Source organism: Corticium candelabrum, chromosome 1 (assembly GCF_963422355.1).
Source record: "Corticium candelabrum chromosome 1, ooCorCand1.1, whole genome shotgun sequence".
Classification (NCBI taxonomy): domain Eukaryota; kingdom Metazoa; phylum Porifera; class Homoscleromorpha; order Homosclerophorida; family Plakinidae; genus Corticium; species Corticium candelabrum.
The window spans coordinates 7,951,681-7,971,625 of NC_085085.1; the positions used below are offsets into that span (position 1 = coordinate 7,951,681).

At 39.8% G+C, this 19,945-nt stretch overlaps 1 protein-coding gene across 1 annotated transcript in view; it reads left to right on the top strand.

Moving 5' to 3' along the window:
- Positions 1 to 19,945, top strand: part of LOC134191752 (sperm flagellar protein 2-like) — an 80,621-nt gene that overhangs the window by 31,215 nt on the left and 29,461 nt on the right. Inside the window, exons 17-22 of the mRNA XM_062660404.1 lie at positions 149 to 251; positions 353 to 438; positions 572 to 865; positions 3,872 to 3,975; positions 9,896 to 9,959; positions 10,043 to 10,162. Of these exons, the coding sequence (XP_062516388.1) occupies positions 149 to 251; positions 353 to 438; positions 572 to 865; positions 3,872 to 3,975; positions 9,896 to 9,959; positions 10,043 to 10,162 (771 nt within the window). The remainder of the gene's footprint in view (positions 1 to 148; positions 252 to 352; positions 439 to 571; positions 866 to 3,871; positions 3,976 to 9,895; positions 9,960 to 10,042; positions 10,163 to 19,945) is intronic.

Here is a 19,945-nt window from a genome sequence, read left to right on the forward strand (position 1 = left end):
TTACCTTTGTCCTTTGTTTTTTACAAAAAGTCTTGTACATAGCAATCATATCAAAGATGAAGCTTCTGTTGATAGTCACCAACATGTTGGTTTCTATGTTTACTGTAGGCATTGTGATTGTGTTGTTTACTGTCTGATTTCTCCATAGCCTGGGCCTCTGAGACCAAATTTTCCAAAGTTTCCTGTGAAGGTCTGTTTTGTTGGCAAGTCATTTAGTGGAAAGACAACAGCAGCAATGCTAATTTGCAGAAGTCAGTAACTGCTGTTTAAGTCATAGTACTTTGAAGCTTTCTAATTGTTTTTACTGATTTGAACATTTTTTGGACAAATCAATCATGTCATATCTGATTAGGGCATCGAATACAGTCATTGAGTATTGATGATTTGGTACAGGAGGCTGTGGAGGCATATGAAAAGCAAGAACTGGCAGAACAAAAGGCAATGAGTGCATGCATTAGACATATGTAAAAGATGCATGGTAGAATTGACATACCATTCATTGTCTGTTGTGATTGGGTACTCAACTGGTGAAAATGCACTCTACTAATTTTGGTCATGGTATTATTTGCAGGGAACTGAAGAACTCTCAAGCACTGACGAGCTGCTAGCTTCCAAAAGCTTACCAGAGCAACATTCTAAAGCTAAACATGTGTCAATTACTACTCATTCTGGATCACCTGATAGACAAAAGGACATCGACAATCAGATATCTACACTAACCTTGTTTTCTGACGCGAAGCAAACTACTAGATTAGAAGTAAGTGATGAGCAACAGCTAGCAATAGAGTCTACCACAACGAGCTTAGAAGCTGTGACATCAATACCCCATGTTACTATCACAAGTGGTGCAGAATCTCATTCTTTGGTAAGCAATAGCATGGTATGGTCTTAGATCAGAATTTAGTTGTTGATAATGGACAGTCCAAATTATGAAATTTCTTGATTAGTATGTGACAGTTAGTTTGTTTGTTTATTGTTTATTTACCCAGGGAAAACGATGCAGACTGTAAGTCTGATCTTTCATCGTACCCTGCAGACAGTTGGAATCTATGTATTTGTACATTGTTTAATATTCCTTGAATATTAGTATTATTAAACCTGAGTTTCACGTGGAACTGACAAGTGCCATGCATTGTCTATATATTAATTGCTGTAATGCCAAGCAATATCAACAAAAAAGGTTTCAACAGGTTTGTCAAACAGGTAAAGTACAAGGATTACTTATGAATCTAACTTTGGAGAAATGACCTTAATATGGAGAATATAGATATTTTATTCATTGAAAAGGGTAATCACACCTACCCACACAGACACACTTGTACATGCACACACACACACACACACACACACACACACACACACACACACACACACACACACACACACACACACACACACACACACAAACACACACACACACACACACAAACAAACAAACATAAACACACACACATGCATACACACCCCTAAATTTTGTAGATGAAATGTCTTTGCAGTTTTTTATGAACAGAATTTAATTCAATGATTGGGTGTTGAACAAGCAATATGTACTTTACTTCTGTATTCACAATTGGATTATACACGTGAAACTTGGGCAGTCATGGTCAGTACACTAAATATACTGTAAGTGGCTATACAAAGACCAAGGGTGCTTAATAAATTAAGAACTTTAATTGAGGTGACATTAATTAACTCCAAACACCTACAATTAGATGTTTATTTATAGAAATGCTGAATCTTTACAATCATAATTATCTAAAAATATCAACAACCACAAAGTGTTGCAGTTGTGTGGTAATTTACTGACAGACTGTAGTGTACAGTTACATTACATTCAGTACTGTACACTTTACACTTGGCAGCTAGCTCTCTATGCATGGCCAGCGTGACACAGCAAGGGCTGTCAGCAAAGAAACAGGTGCAACGAAGGCAGTAATTGTATGTTTGCAAGTTGTTTTGTGTTTGATTTGATACTCAGGGTCTTCTATACAGGCAACTGTTTATACGGACAGTTCTATGCTCTTACTGTTTGAGAATTGGTGTATTTTATTGTGTTGGACTTAAAGAGATGGAAAGGTTCTTGCTGTTAACATGTTCTTTCAGAGCTTGCAATTTTTATCAACGGTTTACGTTCATCTTCTGTCTACATAGCATTTTTCTTGATGGGGGTAGAAACGTGCTGTCTGAATTTGTAATTTCTATTAGTGGATGCCACCTGACAGTGTGTATCTTCTGAACGGGGTCTGATACTGTTTCCTTAACTAGGAGCTAAGAGATAGATTAGTGATTAGGTTGGGGTCATCCATTATTGTCAACACTTACTCAAGCATACAAAGCATACTCTTTTTTTTGCATGCCCCCTCCCCCGCTCCCCTAGGCATACATAAAAATGTTTGTTATTTTATCTAATGTACAGTGATATTACAATAATGCAATAATTAGAAGTGCTTTCGAAGATTGATATGCACATTTTGTCGTTCTGGCCAGCGGTCTTCCATTGCCGCTGCATGTTCTGCACAACTTCATCGCAAGACAAAGATGAGCTGGCAAAGACAAAAGCGTTACTAAGTGGTGGTACCTGTTCGCCAGTGTTTTATGAACAGCACAAGGTCTCTTAGACGGGTCTGTTCTTACCTACAGCAGAGTGTTTACCGTCCCACGCCATGTACACTTCAAACACGTGTGGCGGACATTTAGTGAGCACTATATGCATCATACACTTGCAACGGATAGCTACGAACTTAGATACAACACACGTACGCATAAATGCAATATCCTGACTTCAGTATCACTTCCTATCTACTTCTGGACCAAAGAAATTATCAACACTATACTCTGTTTTTGGCCCCAAAGCGTACAACTACTCTCACCCCTCCCCTTAGTGTATCCTTTGTACGCTTGAGTAAATGTCGACAATTATCGATGACCCCTTAGTAGTTTTTTATTTAAAGATTGTCATGAAATGTGTTAGGTTAACTGTTTTGGTAACAGTTCTTATGACACTGTTAGTTACCAAGTAACATGGTCTATTACATGGCACTGCTGACTGCTGTTTTACTCTAAAGGTAGAAACTACCTAGTAATTGTGGGTTATTTACGTTGATATAAATGTAGGTTATTACCTGCATTCTAGAGCAATATCGTATGTATTGCTTGAGCACTGTTTATTGCACGAGCCATGGGCAAGTGTGATAACAGTGAGAGGGCAAGAAATATGAGATTGCACTGGAACAAGGATGATAATTAACTTAGTTACCGACATGTGGCCTTTACCCAATTAACATTCGAATAGACTGCAATGTAGTCAGCTTTGAAGTTTCCCGGTTTGGCCACAGGTTCAATTATTCTGTCAGAGATGGCTACCTTGTTGCTGCACTTTACTTTAGTAACTGCGACAACATTTATCCTTCTTTTTTACTTGTAACTTATTTGTGAAATTGTTGCAGTTTGCATAAGATGCCCTGCTAGTTTGTGACGGTGTTGAGGTTTCAATATCAGTATCATGATCCATCCCGTGCATGCAGTGCGAGCATGCTATAAGTATGGGAGCAGGCAAGAACTATGGTATGTGTACAATAACTACGGTATGTGTGCCCTGACTACTGTATGTCTAAACTATGCGGGCTCTGAACCAAATGCTGATATTATTGCACAGTCTATGAGAGTGCTCATTAGGTAGGGGCCACGTGCACTTGTAAAAAATAAACCAGAAATATTACAGATATCAATGCGGTAACTGAGAGTGAATTTTGACGTTCTTAGGTTTTGGTGGTCTTTGTCATTTTGTGTCTTTCTGTTTTTAGGGATGATAATATACAGTGATATGGGCGATTACTACAGTATTATTTTTGAAACTGGGCTGTTTTTCTAGCTTTCAGAAAGAGCAAGGCTTGGAGAAACAGCATATTTGCAAATGCTGAAAGGTCATCCTGTTCCTGACGATGTGATTGTCAAAATTGTTGTGCAAGCTATCAGGTACCGTAGAAAGCATTTGGAATTGGTGGGAGTTGATACAAGCTTAGTAGTAGAGAGGTCTTTGATAAAGAATAGACAAAAACATGAATGACATGAGCATTTAGCTAAAACACAACTTTAATAATTTAAGTTTACATTGCCAAGCCTTGTTGCAAAGAATACAAAAATATTTATGTAATAAGTAGGGATGGTTGCGTATTTTAGCTAGTGCTTGAAGCAATAGGGTCAAAACTTTCTCAGACAAGTACATCTGAAACCAATCTCACACAACTAAATCCTTACTTCACTGATGTTTGCTTTCAAGGTGGCTGCTTGGATAGGAGTGAAGTAGAGATTTAATTGTGTGAGATTGGTTTCAGATGTAAAGTATGAGTACTTGTCTGCGAAAGTTTTGATCCCTACTTCTTCAAGCACTAGCTTAAAATACACAGCCATCCCTACTTTGTTTTAATTATCACATAAATATTTTTGTACTAGCGACATTGCCCGGCTTCGCCCGGGTGCATTCAATTGTGAGGAAGTGAAATTTGGTATCTTGTCTAATATTTTACTTACAGTTAGGTGTTCTAGGTAATTAGCAGTGAGTATTCCATTTACAATTATATTCCATATGCCGCTTGCATAGATAGTGACAGCTGGCTCAAGTTGACGCCAATTTAATTCTCATTTAGAAAACTTGCAAGAAAGAAATGTTTGAGACGCTTCTATAGGCTGAACCAAATGCACTTAGATTAAATGTACGTTGTCTCTTGAACTCGAAACCATTAAGTAATCCATTGTGGCGTGACGTATTGTGACCTTGCATTTGATTGTGACGTTACCTATGGTGATATCGCCTAGAGTGTCCTATTAATGCGCTATTTCTGCTGTTTCAACTATGCGAAAGCGAAAAACTGTTTATTCCCTTGTATGCTATGCTCTTTATAGTTTGAATGTCATCTTTAGCAAATTATCCAATCGATGTCAGACAGAGTAGAGACCTTTATCGTTCGACGGTCGATCACAGAAAGGAGGCAGACTTAGCGAAATCAACATCATTACGTTCATTTTCATTCGGCAAGCACGTCTGGAGAATTCAAGCGACAATAAGCCAAGCGTGAGAAATTAATAGGCGTACAAACGTTTAGGATCTTGTCTTTATAATAGCTACATTGCCCGGCTCCGCCTGGGTGCATTCAATTGTGACGAATTACCATGAAAGTATCTTGTCTAAAATTTTAATTACAGTTGGTTGTTCTAAGTAATTAACATCGAGTATTCCATTTACAAGCGGATTCCGTATATCGCTCGTTAGGTTTGGATAGTGACAGCTGGCTCAAGCTGACGTCAATTTGATTCTATTTTAGAAACTTGCCAGAAAGAAATGAAACGCTCCTAGACTGAACTGAAATGCACTTATGTTAAGCGTACGTCGTCTCTATAACTCTAAAAGAAACTATGAAGCAATCCATTGAGACGTCACGTATTTTTTAATTGTGACGTCACCTATTGTGACATCGTCTAGAATGTCTTATTAAATGCTTTATTTTTGCTGTTTCGACTATGCGAAAGCGAAAAACTGTTGATTCCTTTGCGCGCTATGCTCTTGAATGTCGTGCTTAGCAATCCAATCAATGTTGGACAGAATAGAGAGCTTTATCGCTTGAGGGTCGACCACCGAAAGGGGACCCACCTATCGAAACTGACATCGTTACGTTCCTCGGTAAGCACGTCTGGAGAATTTGAGCAACAATGAGCCAAGCGTGAGAATGTAGTAGGTGCACAAGCATTTAGGATCTTGTCTTTGTGTGTGTGTGTGTGTGTGTGTGTGTGTGTGTGTGTGTGTGTGTGTGTGTGCGCGCGCGTGTGTGTGTGTGTGTGTGTGTGTGTGTGTGTGTGTGTGTGTGTGTGTGTGTGTGTGTGTGTGTATAGATTCTTGTTTCTGTCCTTTGTATAGAAACACATGCATTGTTACTACTCATAGTATATTTGAGAATTAATTGCTTAGACTGCTACGTTAATGCTGCTACTCTAATACAATATACAGAAATAAAGTTTCGTTAATGCCAGGCAATGCTATAACATTATAGTACGCAAGCTAATTTATTGCAAAGAACCATTGTTACAACTCATAGTGTATTTGAGAATTGCTGAGACTGCTACGTTAATGCTTCTACTCTAGATTTATACAGAAGTAAAGCTTCATTAGTACCAAGCAATATAATAGTCTTGTGCAGCCAGCCCCTCTCCTTTTGACTTCATATCACAAGCTAATTTGATTATGATATGGTAATGGATGTGCGTGTTTCAGTTCTATGCAAGCAGGACTCGTACTTTCTCTTGTACCAGTTAGAAATAACAGTCTTTATGACACGCATGTGCACGTTTCTGCGAAGATCTTGTGAGGGACACGGAGTTCCTGTTTGCAGGCCCACGCAGAGAACGGGGAAAATCTAACGAAACTGTCGACAAGTCGATTGGCACTCAGATCTCGCGACTAAATTGACAGGTGTTTCAAGTACCAGGCAAACAACGGGAAAGCGAAGATTCTGTCAGTGACACGAAAATCCTGTGAGTGAAACGAGGATCCAACTGACAAGTCGATCAGCACTCAAGTTTTGTGAGTAGGCTAAATTGTCGAGTGTTTCAAGTCGTACGAAATGAATGGAGAAGTGAAGATCCTATGATCGTATGAGCGGCTTCTAGAATGGTGACGATCCCACGAAACTGGCAACAAATGCGACTCTGTGAAATACAGAGAAAGGCGTGACAAATGGCGTGGCAAATTTCACAGTAAAAAGGTCCCAACGACGTCTGTACGTGCTAGCACCAAAGGGATAGTCAAAGATCATGGCTCCTGTGTAGCCATGCAAGATGATATAAACATTGTGGCATTTTATGAAAGCATTTCAGAGCTATGCTATCCCAAAATGAAATCAGGATTAATATTAACTACCGGTGCTATTCCTACTTTGGTAATTCTAGCGCATTCCCAGATAGCTCATACCTCATATATCACACAGTTGTTGATAGAAACATTCATTATACAGCGTCATTCAGTTTATGCCATTTGCCTGTAGTGCGAAAAGGTTACCTGTACTTGTGTAATGCTACTTGATGCTCGGATGGGCAAATGAGGCGGTCTAAATTTCTAAATTTTACCACTAAGGAAAGAACTGTTTGTGTGTGCATGTGTGTGTGTTCTTCTCTCCCTCCCTCCTTGTCTGTGTGTGTGTGTGTGTGTGTGTGTGTGTGTGTGTGTGTGTGTGTGTGTGTGTGTGTGTGTGTGCGCGGTGTGCGTGTGCATGCATGTGTGTGTGACTGTGTTGTGTGTGCGTCTGGATGTAGCATGGCAGCCTTTTGAGCGCGTCGTCTGTGAAGAATTTTGACCCTCTCCGGCTTACCATCTGACTTCTGCGATATCTTCAAACGCCATCATTACAATAAACCATCTCAGATCTACAAGAGTGCCACCCCAACGTTTGGGATCAAAACAACCGTTATGCTACTCCCACATTGTAAAGTATTTTGATTGCTCAAAGTACTCATTTTTGTGACCTTACATTTATTTCCGGTTATCGTCGATGGAGACGGAGGCCATGTGCATGGAGTCCAACAGTGAAAATTGCAGCGCGACATGGACGAAAAAGTTGGTCTCTAGCATGGAAGGAAGTAGAACGATGGTCTATGGTGTGTGCGGGTGATCTGTACTGCCGGGTTAGCAGGAAGCAGCAGTTTGATCTTGCTGTATTATAGAAAATTGAATGATTTAGGGTGCTGTACATTATATTATCTATTTACAAAATGGTGGTAGATGAACTAAGTATGGATTTGCTTTTTTTGCTGTTTATGCTGTCATCTTTTCAGATGGGCTGGTTCTGGTGTGTGTGTGTGTGTGTGTGTGTGTGTGTGTGTGTGTGTGTGTGTGTGTGTGTGTGTGTGTGTCCAACTTCTGGTCGATGTTATTTGTTCATTCCATGATCAACTGTTGGTAATGGTCAAGTGTGAGCGTCGATTGGGTGATAAAAGAAAAGTGAGAAATGGCTTGAGGCAAGGCTGTGTGCTTGCCCCAACACTCTTCGTGTATGCATTAATTCTGTGATGCATGTTTGGAAATCAGAATTGGATAACAGAGAGCATTTGTTTCAAGTTAGATTTTCAGGAAAACTTGTAGGCGGATATGAAAAGAAGAGAGCTGTACTGAGTCTACAATTTCAGAACTGCAATTTGCAGATGATGCTACTTTTGTGGCAGAGTCGAGAGTCAAAGCAGAGGAAGCACTCCACTCGTTTATCAAAATCTTCTCAGCATATGGTTTGAACATGAGTTATGAGTAGACTTAGATAATGGGCTTTGGTCCAACCTTGTTTGTTGAAGGTGCTGCTGATATGATGTACGTGTGTTTTGCTGGAACCATACAACACGTTGATAGATTTAAATACCTGGGGTCTACTGTGTGATATGTCTCAAACATTTAAAATAACAGGGAGGTTATCCAAGGTTGGCAAATACTTTAGTGCAATTTTTCAATGTCCACACATCAGTAGCCAAACTAATAATCTAATCTTCAATGCAACTGTGATTGCAACTCTCCTAAATGGATCTTGCACTTGGACTATTATTTAACGTCAAGGAAACCTCTCGCCTCATTACTTTTGTCAATCAATGTTGAAGATTCATGACTGGCATCAGTAAATGGAAACAACCCACATTACACGTGCTAACGTTCGTAGGCAACTTGACTGCATAGAGACTGCCTCAGAACTGCTGATGGCAAATTGTTGTCGGTGGTTAGGACATCTACAAAGGATGGATGACCGCCGCTTGCCCAAGCTAATCCTTTATGGTTGGTTGCTTATGCTTGCACCTAGACCACCTGATGGTGTCAAACTTTACTGGAAAGATATAGTTATGTGAGATCTAAGAGTGCTGGGTATTAATAGAAACCTTCAAACATTAGTACACCAAAGAGCACTGTAGAAGCAAGCATGTGTGCTCTGAGGGAGTTCAGGCTGTTGCTATGAGTATAGCAATAGAAGAGAGAAAATGCAGAAGACGGATAGTTCGTCAGGGAAACAACTCCAGCCATAAAGGACCAAACTCCCTTTACTGTGACAAAATGTGAACGACAATTCAAAGCAACATCAGGGATAGAATGCAATATTGTTGAAAGAGGAAAATGACCAACAAAATGAGAATGAATTAAATCAGGAGTACAGTGTGTCAATTGCAAGAGATTTTTCTTGAGAATCTCTGACATGGAAAGACATAAATGCTGCTAGCCAGTACATCGTTGACATGTTCCTTTTTGCTGCTGACCATTATCCTTTGGGATGGGCTACTGAAGACCGAAGTGTGTGTGTGATAAGCACACCAATAATCGTTAATCATTGTACATGAAATATTTTTTTGCCAGTTGTTACATGGGATTACTGGAAAGAAGTCAATTGCTAAACATTGGTGGCTTGACCTTGTTTTATACTTACACTTTGACTCCTATGGTACTTTATACATTAGATGTGTCTTTACAACTTGCAACAGTGCATTTACTTGCTGTTACTCTTCTGAAGTGGAACTCTTGTCAATAACTAATTTGCTATTTTCACTGTGGTGTGAATATATAAAATAGTAACTGGCTGTAGTTAAATTCTAACGCAATGACTACCGAATGCTTTTATTAACATAATTTTGCTGCATTATCAGCAGTGGCAAATTTATGTTTATATGCTGGGACATTAGAAATATGATTGTTGTCAACTTATTACTTTGTATAATTATACATATCTATGAACTAAGCTTAGTCTTCAATATTATCAGAGGCAGAGTTCTAATTTAATTAAAGTATTGGATACCTCATATGTTTGCTTTTACGATACTTAGAAAGGGCAGGAGTAATATGAAATTGTCTTGTTTTTTTGTTAACTTGTATGATATGTTACAGGCAAGTTCCAGCTGGAACTGGATGGATTCTAGATGGTTACCCAACAACACTCAAACAATCAAAGGTACAGTAAACTTCATTTTTTGCTGACAGAATGTCTAGTTATCACTATGCGAGGATTCTGCAATGTTGCTATATTTGTGATAGCTGTTGGAAAAAGCATTAAGTGGTTTTCAGCTCAAGAGCAAGACCATAGCACTATCTAGAAGTAGACTGGCTTCACGAAAGCGAGCTGTACTTGTGCCTGGAAAAGATTCGTCTGAAACGGTTGGCTTTAGTAGGCAGGAAAATTAATGAAATGAAAAGCCAGGAAGCAGCAATGCAGGCAGGCAGGTAGCCTCAAACTTCCAGACCAGAGAGAGAGCGAAGCAGGCAAACTCTAGTCTGGACCAAAACAATACTAAAATAATTTCAGAAGTACTTATCAAAAAGCAATGCTAAATGGTAGTCTAACAGCGTAGGATCGTTTTACCAAGTTCAACAATGAGATGGAAAGATACCATGCTTTTGCATTACACAAACATATCATTTGTAAATGCCATGAGATCTCACGAACGAACGAAGAAACGTCTGCCGTGTTTGCAGCGATATCTTGGTGGACGGCATGAAACGATGACTCTTTGGCAGAACGCTCGACTAGCGAGACTACCGCTTGACCAGTTGTCAAAGCTGATGGTCTAGCGGCGCTGCTGTGCATGTCCTGTCACCGCAAGCTTGAAAAGATCAAAGAACTGGAGCTGAAACTAAGATGCGTGCGTGCACCAGAGTCTTTATTCACAACTCTGGCGTGCACTCAGCGCCTCTGGCGTGCACTTAGTGCCCACGAGGATTTCACGTGCGTAATCAGTGTTAGTGCACTTAGCATAACCAATTACTGCTAAACCAATTAGAATGTAGAGTCAACATTCCGGATCTAAGACGCTATTTCCAAAATCATTTTAGTATTGTTCTGGTCCAGAATAGAGTTCACGTGCTTTGCGTGCTCTTTGGTCTGGAAATTCGAGGCTAGCAGGCAAGCAGGCAGGCATGCAGGTTGATGGACAGGCAGACAGGCAGTTCTGCAATATTTTATTAATGGCCGGGCCTACATATGATATAATCAAATTATTATCTAAACTAGTCTACAGCATTATACGAAATTGGTTGAAGTTCATGATGTTTTGGAAGGATGATCTGTCTTGCTATTATGAGGCTTCCTGCACCTTCAAAGTTTGACAGAAATATTTGTATTGTTAATTAAGGTCACTGAGGTACAGTGTATGACAGTGGCTGGCAAAGAGTCAGCATAATGCTTTGTGGGTTTTTAATAAGCCATTCTTCAGACTTTCATTGGCACTCGACAAATTCAGAATTAAGGATTGCTGTTGCAAGAATGGGGATTTCAGGTTTCACAATTGGTGTTGGAGTTCCCATGTTTTTTATTATTGGAGGTACATCTTACAGTTTTTCATGTATTCCAGTGTTACACAAAGTAGATTTTAGTTGTCAAAATCTTGTCAAATGGACAGGATTGACTCCACCATGTTAGATGTCACCCAAGTATGTTAGAGACATGGAATTTTTGTGATTCTTCAATGCTTCTTTAACACACATGTGGTAGTAGAACAGCTGCAACCGAATGGTTTCTGATACTTGATAAGAGTACAGTGCGGGACAGCATAATAAATGCCCGTGCGCGCGTTAGCTCTGAAAAATCAGCATAGTTTGAGTTTGCCTAAACGTTCTCGCTTGAAACTTTACACATTTTTTACTTCTAGTTCGTCCATTATCTCAATGTAAAGAAGGTATCAAAGTGCGTCTTCATATGGAAGGGATGAAAAGGCTTGACTGCCTACTAAATTTCCTTTTCTCTACGAAAAATATACTTTGCCGAAAGTCAAAAAATATTGCTCACTGACATTGATAACATAATGTTCTAACAATCTGCCATTGTGAATTTTTGAATTTATATTGTATACTTGAGATATTTGTCAAATGAGGCCCAAAAGAGGATACACTTTGGAGCATATCATTCTCTCATTTGGGTGTGCATTTGGGTTGCTGTAAAACGCAGACTGAAGACTATACAGACTACAGACTATGCAGACTACAGACTGCAAGACTGCAGACTACGGAATGGGACTTTGGCTGTCTCAAACGCATGCACACGTACTTAGGCACATACCTTCACGTGTTGTTTCCGGCTTTGTGCTTCAACTGCGACATGTTGGCAGTGGCTCAACATCATGTTCAATGAAACAACACGGCTAAGCCTCATCAATCTATGTCGATCGCACGCGAGCTAGTGAATTCAAAACCAGGCGACCAACGCACTAGACAGCTTAGCTTAGTGTTTCTCCGTTATAAAATGTTTCTGTTGATATTGTGTGTTGTGAAACGACAGTTGGAAATGTGAGTTGAAAACAATGGATATGATAGCAATCTTCTTGAAAGAAAGGCGTGACGTGTTGTCTCTCTCTTATTTATCTTTTGCTTCCAGTCTTTCGGTTTTTAGAATACATATATTGGAGATAAGCAGCTATATACTTGCTTTCGACCAACGTTTGTTGCAGTGCATTGCATACAGTCAAATACAGGAGATATCTAGGGATGGATTCAGGTATGTTCTTCTAATATTGCCCAGTATCAAACAATGAAGCATTAATTAAAATTGCTAGGACAGTGAACATAACGGAAATTGCTGCATTGTAGTTTTTCAATATAAGAATGGTGTGGGAAGTGTTTTGTCTACAGATGTCTGCTCTAGGTGTGTTGATATGGTCAGTGGGTAATTGGGCTATTCAATTTTTGTCATTCTATATTTGCATTTCTAATTTTCTCATTTCTAATTTTTAATTTTTGCAATAAACAGTTATTTAAAATGCCACAATTTCTAATTCTTAAAATTTAAAATTTTTGATTTCTAAGTTTGCTAACATCCAATTTTTCAACTTGCGCTTTCAGATGTCGCTTCACCAGACACAATACTGATAAACAGAAACATTTTACAAACAGACTCTGTAGTGCGTTGGTCACCTGCAGCTGGTTTCACTACTATCATGCGATCAGTGTAGATCTAGGTAGACAACCTACACGCTCGCATAGATCGAGATAGAAGCAGCTTCGAAGAGGCTTAACTGTGTTTTTTCATTGAACATCATGATGAGCTACAAGTTCTCGCTGCCAACATGAAGCGCAAGGCCGGAAACACATCAACTCGTGAAGGTATGTGCATGTGTTTGAGACTGCCAAAGTCTCCGTTTCGTAGTCTGTCTGCAGTCTGTGATTTATAGCAAACCTTCGCATAGACCGAAACTTTATCTAGAGTATTTATACGCATTGGACTAAAAATCGTTTGAATATGCATCTGTTTAGTTGTTTCTGTAACACAACCTATTGATATTGATTGAGCACAGCTGCCAACTCTCCCGCATTAAGTGGGAGACTCCCCCATTTGGGACCAGACCCTTCTCCCACCTACCTGCATTTGGCATCAAATCTCCCACATTCTGACCATTGGTGGGTGTGACTAACGAACGGGCATGACTGACATGCAGGTACAGGTGTGCCTGTTCTGTGTAACCGTATCTGCATGTACTTTACGCATGGTAGTATAGTAAATACCTGATACATTAATTAATGTGTATCTAGCCGTTTATGTGTGCCAGCCTCTCTCTTTATCCAGTTCTTTCTATATTTGGTCAACCGGATATAGAAGGAGGAGTTGATCTTGGGAAACTCATTAGATAAACTGTTATACCATAATATCAACTAATTTTAGCTTAGCCAGCCCCTCCCCTTTTCTATTTTCTAACCATGGATGTGCTGTTGTCACTCTAAAAAAAGCCGTCTGCACGTGGTACTCTACTCTGACAGAAGCCTTCTTTTCTAAAGTGAACCAGACGGTTCAACCGGAAGATGTGTGACTCTGTCTAACTAATTAATAATTAGCTACATGTACTATAATTTATTAATTAACTTAATGGCTTCTACTCCAATTGGGCACATTTTGACATAAAATTTATTGATATTTATGTGCTATTGTAGGTGTGGCTAAAAAATTTTATCCTGATTTATCTCACATTTTCGTCGGAAAACTCATGCATTTTGGTTTAGCTAGGTTGGCAGGTCTGTGAACACAACTAATAAATCTAACAGCAAACAATCATATAGCAGTCAATAAAAGCAACAGCGCAGCTGCAGCAGCGCTCATGGCGGTTTCTGATGTCTAGCTGCCTGTGAACAAACTCAAACAGCAACAACGGCAGCATCTTCAGATTGTCAGACGCTAAAGATCTTACCCACTCATCCAAACTATCCTAAATGTCGCTGTCCGTGAAAGAATCTGAGATTTGATCGAGACTGTCAGGAGCTGAGAAGCTGTTATCTAGAGATGGAGCTGTCGTCCCTGCTGCCATCGAGTTTCTGAAATGGGCCCCTCTCTTGATGATGTTTCTGTCCCCTTCCGTTTTGCTACCAGGGCGAGCATTTGAGATTGGACCTACTTCTTACTCCAACGCGTGGAGTCCATGGCGATAGCAGAGAGGGAGTGGTAGATTTAGCATAACTATGGCATTGTCAGGGCATTGTCCAATCACCAAACAGCCATGCCCATGCAGTAGCCAATCATTAAACAGAACGCTAACTTTGTTATTTCTATAGCTACAACCACGTGGCATACACCTTTAGATAGCTCGTGCTGCAGCGATTACGCACATACGTGGGATGGCCCAAAACTACGCTAGATGAAATTTCTAGCGTACGTTAAAGTTGCGGGCATTTATACTGTCCCGCACTGTACTTCAACTTGCGTGTCATCGAGATATGTGGAGGAAGACAGATAGGCAGAAAGACAAACTAACCCTAACCTAGGACAACACAAATGCTAGTTTGACTTGTGGAATGCAGCTAGGGGATAATATGATCTTGTAGGTTCTTTAATAGTTCTTTTTGTTTTAGTAGATGGTTGTGTTATTGTTGTTTACTCGGGAAACAAATATGCTATTGTATTGTAATTCCAATTTGAAACTTAGATAGAGTAGAGTAGATTATTGTTGCACTAGTATGTACCTTTAGAGCTTGTATTCTAGCGTACAGATTTACAGACAGACAGACAGACAGACAGACAAACAGACTTTCTAGCTAGATAATCTCTTAGACTACTATTCCTGTCATATGTAATGGTTAATGGTTCTACAATTCTAGGCATCCCATTAGGAATAGATGAGATAAATGTGTTGAGTCAGTAATCAGGAAACAACCTTTGTAAGCACCTGACTGAGATAGAGGACACTCAAAGTGCCACGCTATTACTAAAATTTTGTCACATTTCTTGAGTCAATCACTTAGCTTGTTCAGTACCTTTCAAACTTCTCAAGCCAGCAGCTGATCTTCATTATTGTCAATTGGGATCAGCCTTTACTACTTTGAGGGGATGCAAATCAATAGATGACACGGTTTGGCACCAAACAACTGTTTCAATCAAGTACAGTGGTTGGTCTGTCATTGGTTTAAAGGTTGCTCCGTCAGCCTTTCTGGGTTCATGGGCTTATTTTTAAATGAATTATCAATTCGTTTTCTGGATATGAAACTTGAAATTGAAATAGAGAAATTTGTCATGTCAGCACCGTTTGTGGGCGGTCTAGGTCAGCAGACACTTAATTCAATTCCACCATCTCAGCCCTTACCTGAAATGTTATCTGACTTGAAGAGACTTCAACACAAGCTTTCAACAGAAAATGCTAAAGCCGAAACAACTCGCTAGTTGAGAATGTAGCAACGCTACAAGATGGGGCTAGACTTCACTCTTTGCAGGGCAAAAGTGCAGGATCTTGGCTGTTGCTATTCCAACTTTAGGAAAGCTAGGTTGCACTAAAATCCTCCGAATTTAATTTTGTTGGCGGCTTACCTGAGGCTTAGTCTTTCCTTGCCATTATGTGATAACATTTGGACACGTGACTGTGTTCGAGCAACTGGTGACTTGAGTAGATATCATCAGATTACATGTAAAACATGGGGCGGTCCAGTGGTGGTCACATCATTCAATAATGTCTGCATGGTCAGAGTATCTAAATGATCTCAAAATTCAACACAGAACAGAGCCAAAGATAGATATGCTACCTCTGATAGTTGCCCTGACATTTGTTTTTGATTCCGGCATTGGTTTATGTAGAGCTGGACATAGCATTCACACATCCATGGAGTTCAGATGTTTTCCAAGTTCAGCTGCTATGGGCAGAGCAGTGGCTACTAGAAGAGGAAGACAGGAAGTTGGTCCGCTATGAGAAAGAGAAGCATCTGAGTGGGTTGTCCATGAAGAGTTGTTGCAGTAGTCTTAGGGCGCGTTTCCACTAGCGCCTAAACCGGTTTACAAGTGGTTTAAGCTAAACTGGAATAAGAATTGACCTGTTTCCACCTGCACTAAACCAGTTGTATTTTGTACCTAAACCGCTTTCCTAAACATACTTCAAAGTAGGTTTAGCAAAGTGGTTTAGGTTTAACTGTCACGCGACAGCAGCACGCTTGTTTAGATGGCTTCTGACAATGCTGTTTTGATGATATTGACTATTTTGCTGGATAAATATTGCCCTAGAAGATGTAAGGGTCACTAACTAGGGGAAAGAAATCAGCAGCTACGGAAAGAGAGATTTCAACTTCTAGCAGATGCTGAATTAGTGACAACCAACAGTTGCTCTGACTCGGTGACAGAGCAGCCCAATACTTCAAAATAAAGCATTCATACATGGTTTGATTTGCACATCCTGGATGTGCAAGTTCCTAGTGGAAACAGTCGCTTTCTTTAGTTTTTAAACGCGTTTAAGCTAAACTAGTTTATGGTGCAGCTAGTGGAAACACGGCACTAAAAGTTTTGGAAGATGGAGAAAGAAGGCAGAATCATATTTGGGTAATTTGTCCAAAAACTTTCCAGAGATGACTTTAGGAGACCAACCAGGGCAGAGTTTAAAAAGGTGACAATGAGATGCAATGCTAATGTATTCGTAAGAAAAATTTCCAATGCTTTGTTAGGAGAGGACAAATGGTCTTTTGACCTATAGACTTTTTAGAGAAATGGGATCCCACTATCCCATTAGTCAATTAGTTTAATAAATTTGTTAGTTGTTTTAGATAATATTTTTCATTAGGACAAAGTAGTTAGTGTAACTGCCTGCTCGCGATTCACCGCACACGCACAGACACGCCCACATAAACTTGAAACCGTGCCACGATTTCAAATTGTGTCCTAACGAAGCAGAGCAAGTGATCATCTTAGGGTGCACCACGTTCTATGACATAGTCTTTATTCCTAGTACAAAGAGAAATGCGAATTGTGTTCCTGTCCGCCACGGCAGTTTTTCTCCTCGTACTTGACATTTCGAGAAAGCTAACGACAAGTGTGTTAGGTTCTGTAACCACACATGTACCATTTACCATCTTCAAATAGCTTGCTGTTAAACGGCAAAGTGCGTTCTCGATCTTTTCTTGTTACACGTGATCCGGAAATTGGTGGCAACCAGAGCATTATTGTGCACTATCATGATTGCATCAGAAACTTGGAGCGTGAAAGTAGCCACGGAGAGGTGCTGGACGCCGCTGACAATGCGGATCGCACATCTATCGTGTATGATAGCTACTTGCCTTGAAGTTTTGAACCTATTTTTGGGTCACGTGCAACGAGGAAAAGATCAAGAAATCACTTTGTCGTTTAGCAGAAAGCTATCTCAAACTGGTAAATAGTAAACATATGGATAAACGATTTCAAGTTTGTGTAGGTGTGTCTGCACATGCGCATGAATTCGTGAGCGAGCACCTTTAAATTCGAAGTATATGAAGTCCGCCAAACAGACAGACAGACTCAGCATATAAAGAAGAAACCAGCTTGATATTTCCTTGGCTCACCCTTGGAGCCAGTACATCTTAACAACTATGGCAAGTTCAGATGAAGCAGCAGCAATTATAAAGAAGAGAGGAGGTCAAATGGGAAATACTCTAAGTAGCGTTTGTCTAAGATTGTTCCCTTTTTCTTGTAACGCTGGTGTTTGAACACTTTGGTGATTGGGGAGAAGAAGCATCAACCAAGTTGTATCATGGGAAGATGCAGTCTTGCTGACTTTAAAACTCACTAGGGAAGATGCAATCTCGCTGACTTTATGACTCACTTGAGAAGGCAGTTATCTGTACAGCTACAGCAATGCAACGCTTTGTTTTGGGTAGAAAATCATCAGAGTATTCTGTGGACAGAGAATTGTTAGTAGACTAGTCATTGTCCAATTTTCAGCTCACTATACTAATTATTGGTTTTTGGCTTCTTAAGGGAGCTTTTCATTCCAATTAGTGTGTATTTGTGTGTTTGTGTGAACCATAATTGTGGTTAGTGTTTGTTGGACAATCCTTAATACTTGCTTTTTAACGTAGTCTTTTGTGTTGGTATTTAGCTTAACAGGTTGATCGACAGGCAGATAGACAGACAGACAGACAGACAAATGATAGTGGATATCATTTGTGGGATTGTCAAACGGGTGGTCAATATGGTCTCGTGATATAATCCACCATCGCAGGGAACTAAGGAACCGATATACCACTATAGACAGCAGACTTGACATTGTCTTTTTCAACTCTGATATCAGATGCAACATCAGTCTCGACATCTCTCTGCCCACTTATGGAGTAGTGATATTTCCCCACACCTGCAGGAGTTGATGGTGCTGCTGCCGAGAGGAGAAAAGACAGGAAGAGTGCAAACACAACAAACAACAATTAATGGGAGGCTCAATGTTCAGTACAATTCCATTAGAAAAGAATATTTTGTAGCATGGGGATGGATCGAAGTGAATTCCTGAAGAAAGTAGCAAAGAAGTCATTGGATGAAGTCAGAAAACCAATTGAAGTGGAGTTTATTGACTTCTGGATCAAAGTCTTCTCAGTCCAACTACGAAAAAAAAAGTGCAACACTGTAGCTAGGGCCATTAGTTCTTTCAAATTTTGTCTTTAGTTATTAACCTGACGTACGCATGTGCTAGGGTTACAGTAATACTGCTGTAGACAGCTGGACAATTCATTCGTTGGACGGTCAATTGGAATGCACCACAAGCGCTCATTGTTATTGCTGGTGTTAATTATCGTGCCAATTGATGTGATGATGTCTTTGAATGCTTTCAAGAGGTATTGAATAGCTATCAGATGTCAACAATCCCACGTGCCACTCAAAGTGTCCAGGCCTCTTCTACACTCTTCATTGCCTCTATGTAATTGGATTCAAGGTTGAAAGCAGCCGAGGATAGCACTTTAGTGCTTCTTCCTTTTAGTTCATGAACACTGATAGTAGTAGGACAGTATTATATAGTTACTAGCATTGCAGAAGTATGTATCTTGTATGTTCAAGTATATGTGACAGACACACAGACAGACAGACTACAGAAAAATGCAACTCGAGAGTGATATAGAAAAATAGAAAGACGTTGTTTTGGTGCTTCCTATAGCTTTTGCCTTTTTGCCAGTTCTTGTAGAAACAATTTTTCCATCTCGCCCAGCGGCGAAAATGTTCAAAGATTAGAGGGATGATTGTGGATGTTGAGCCACTCAGCAAAACTTCCTGTTCGTATTTTTCCATTTTTCTCTGTCTCTTCAGTGCTACATAGCCATCTACCTGCTCTGATTGTTTGACGGTATGAAGACTGTACATATGAGCCAAAGAAATATCCAGTTCAATATCTTCCCAGACTCCAAATCAAAGAGCAATATCTGGACGAATTTCTGACTTTGCATACCTGTTTTGTGGTTTTTTGTGGTGAAGTATTTGGAGCTTGTTGAGACATTTAACATGATAAAATAGTGTTGTGCTTCCAACCTTCATGTTTGCAGGTAAGCAAGTTATAGCCTTCTTTATCGACATCTTTGCTGCACTCACATTGAGCAATCCAATTGCTAAATGGTATTTGCAGACCCAACCTCAAACTGATGCTAAGCGAAATTTGTTAGGATTCATTGTGTACAAGCATGACGTTGGAATTGCTTCCAGTTAAGCACTAGATGCTTTTCCCGTAATAGATCTAACTCTAGCTTTGTCTTTATCTA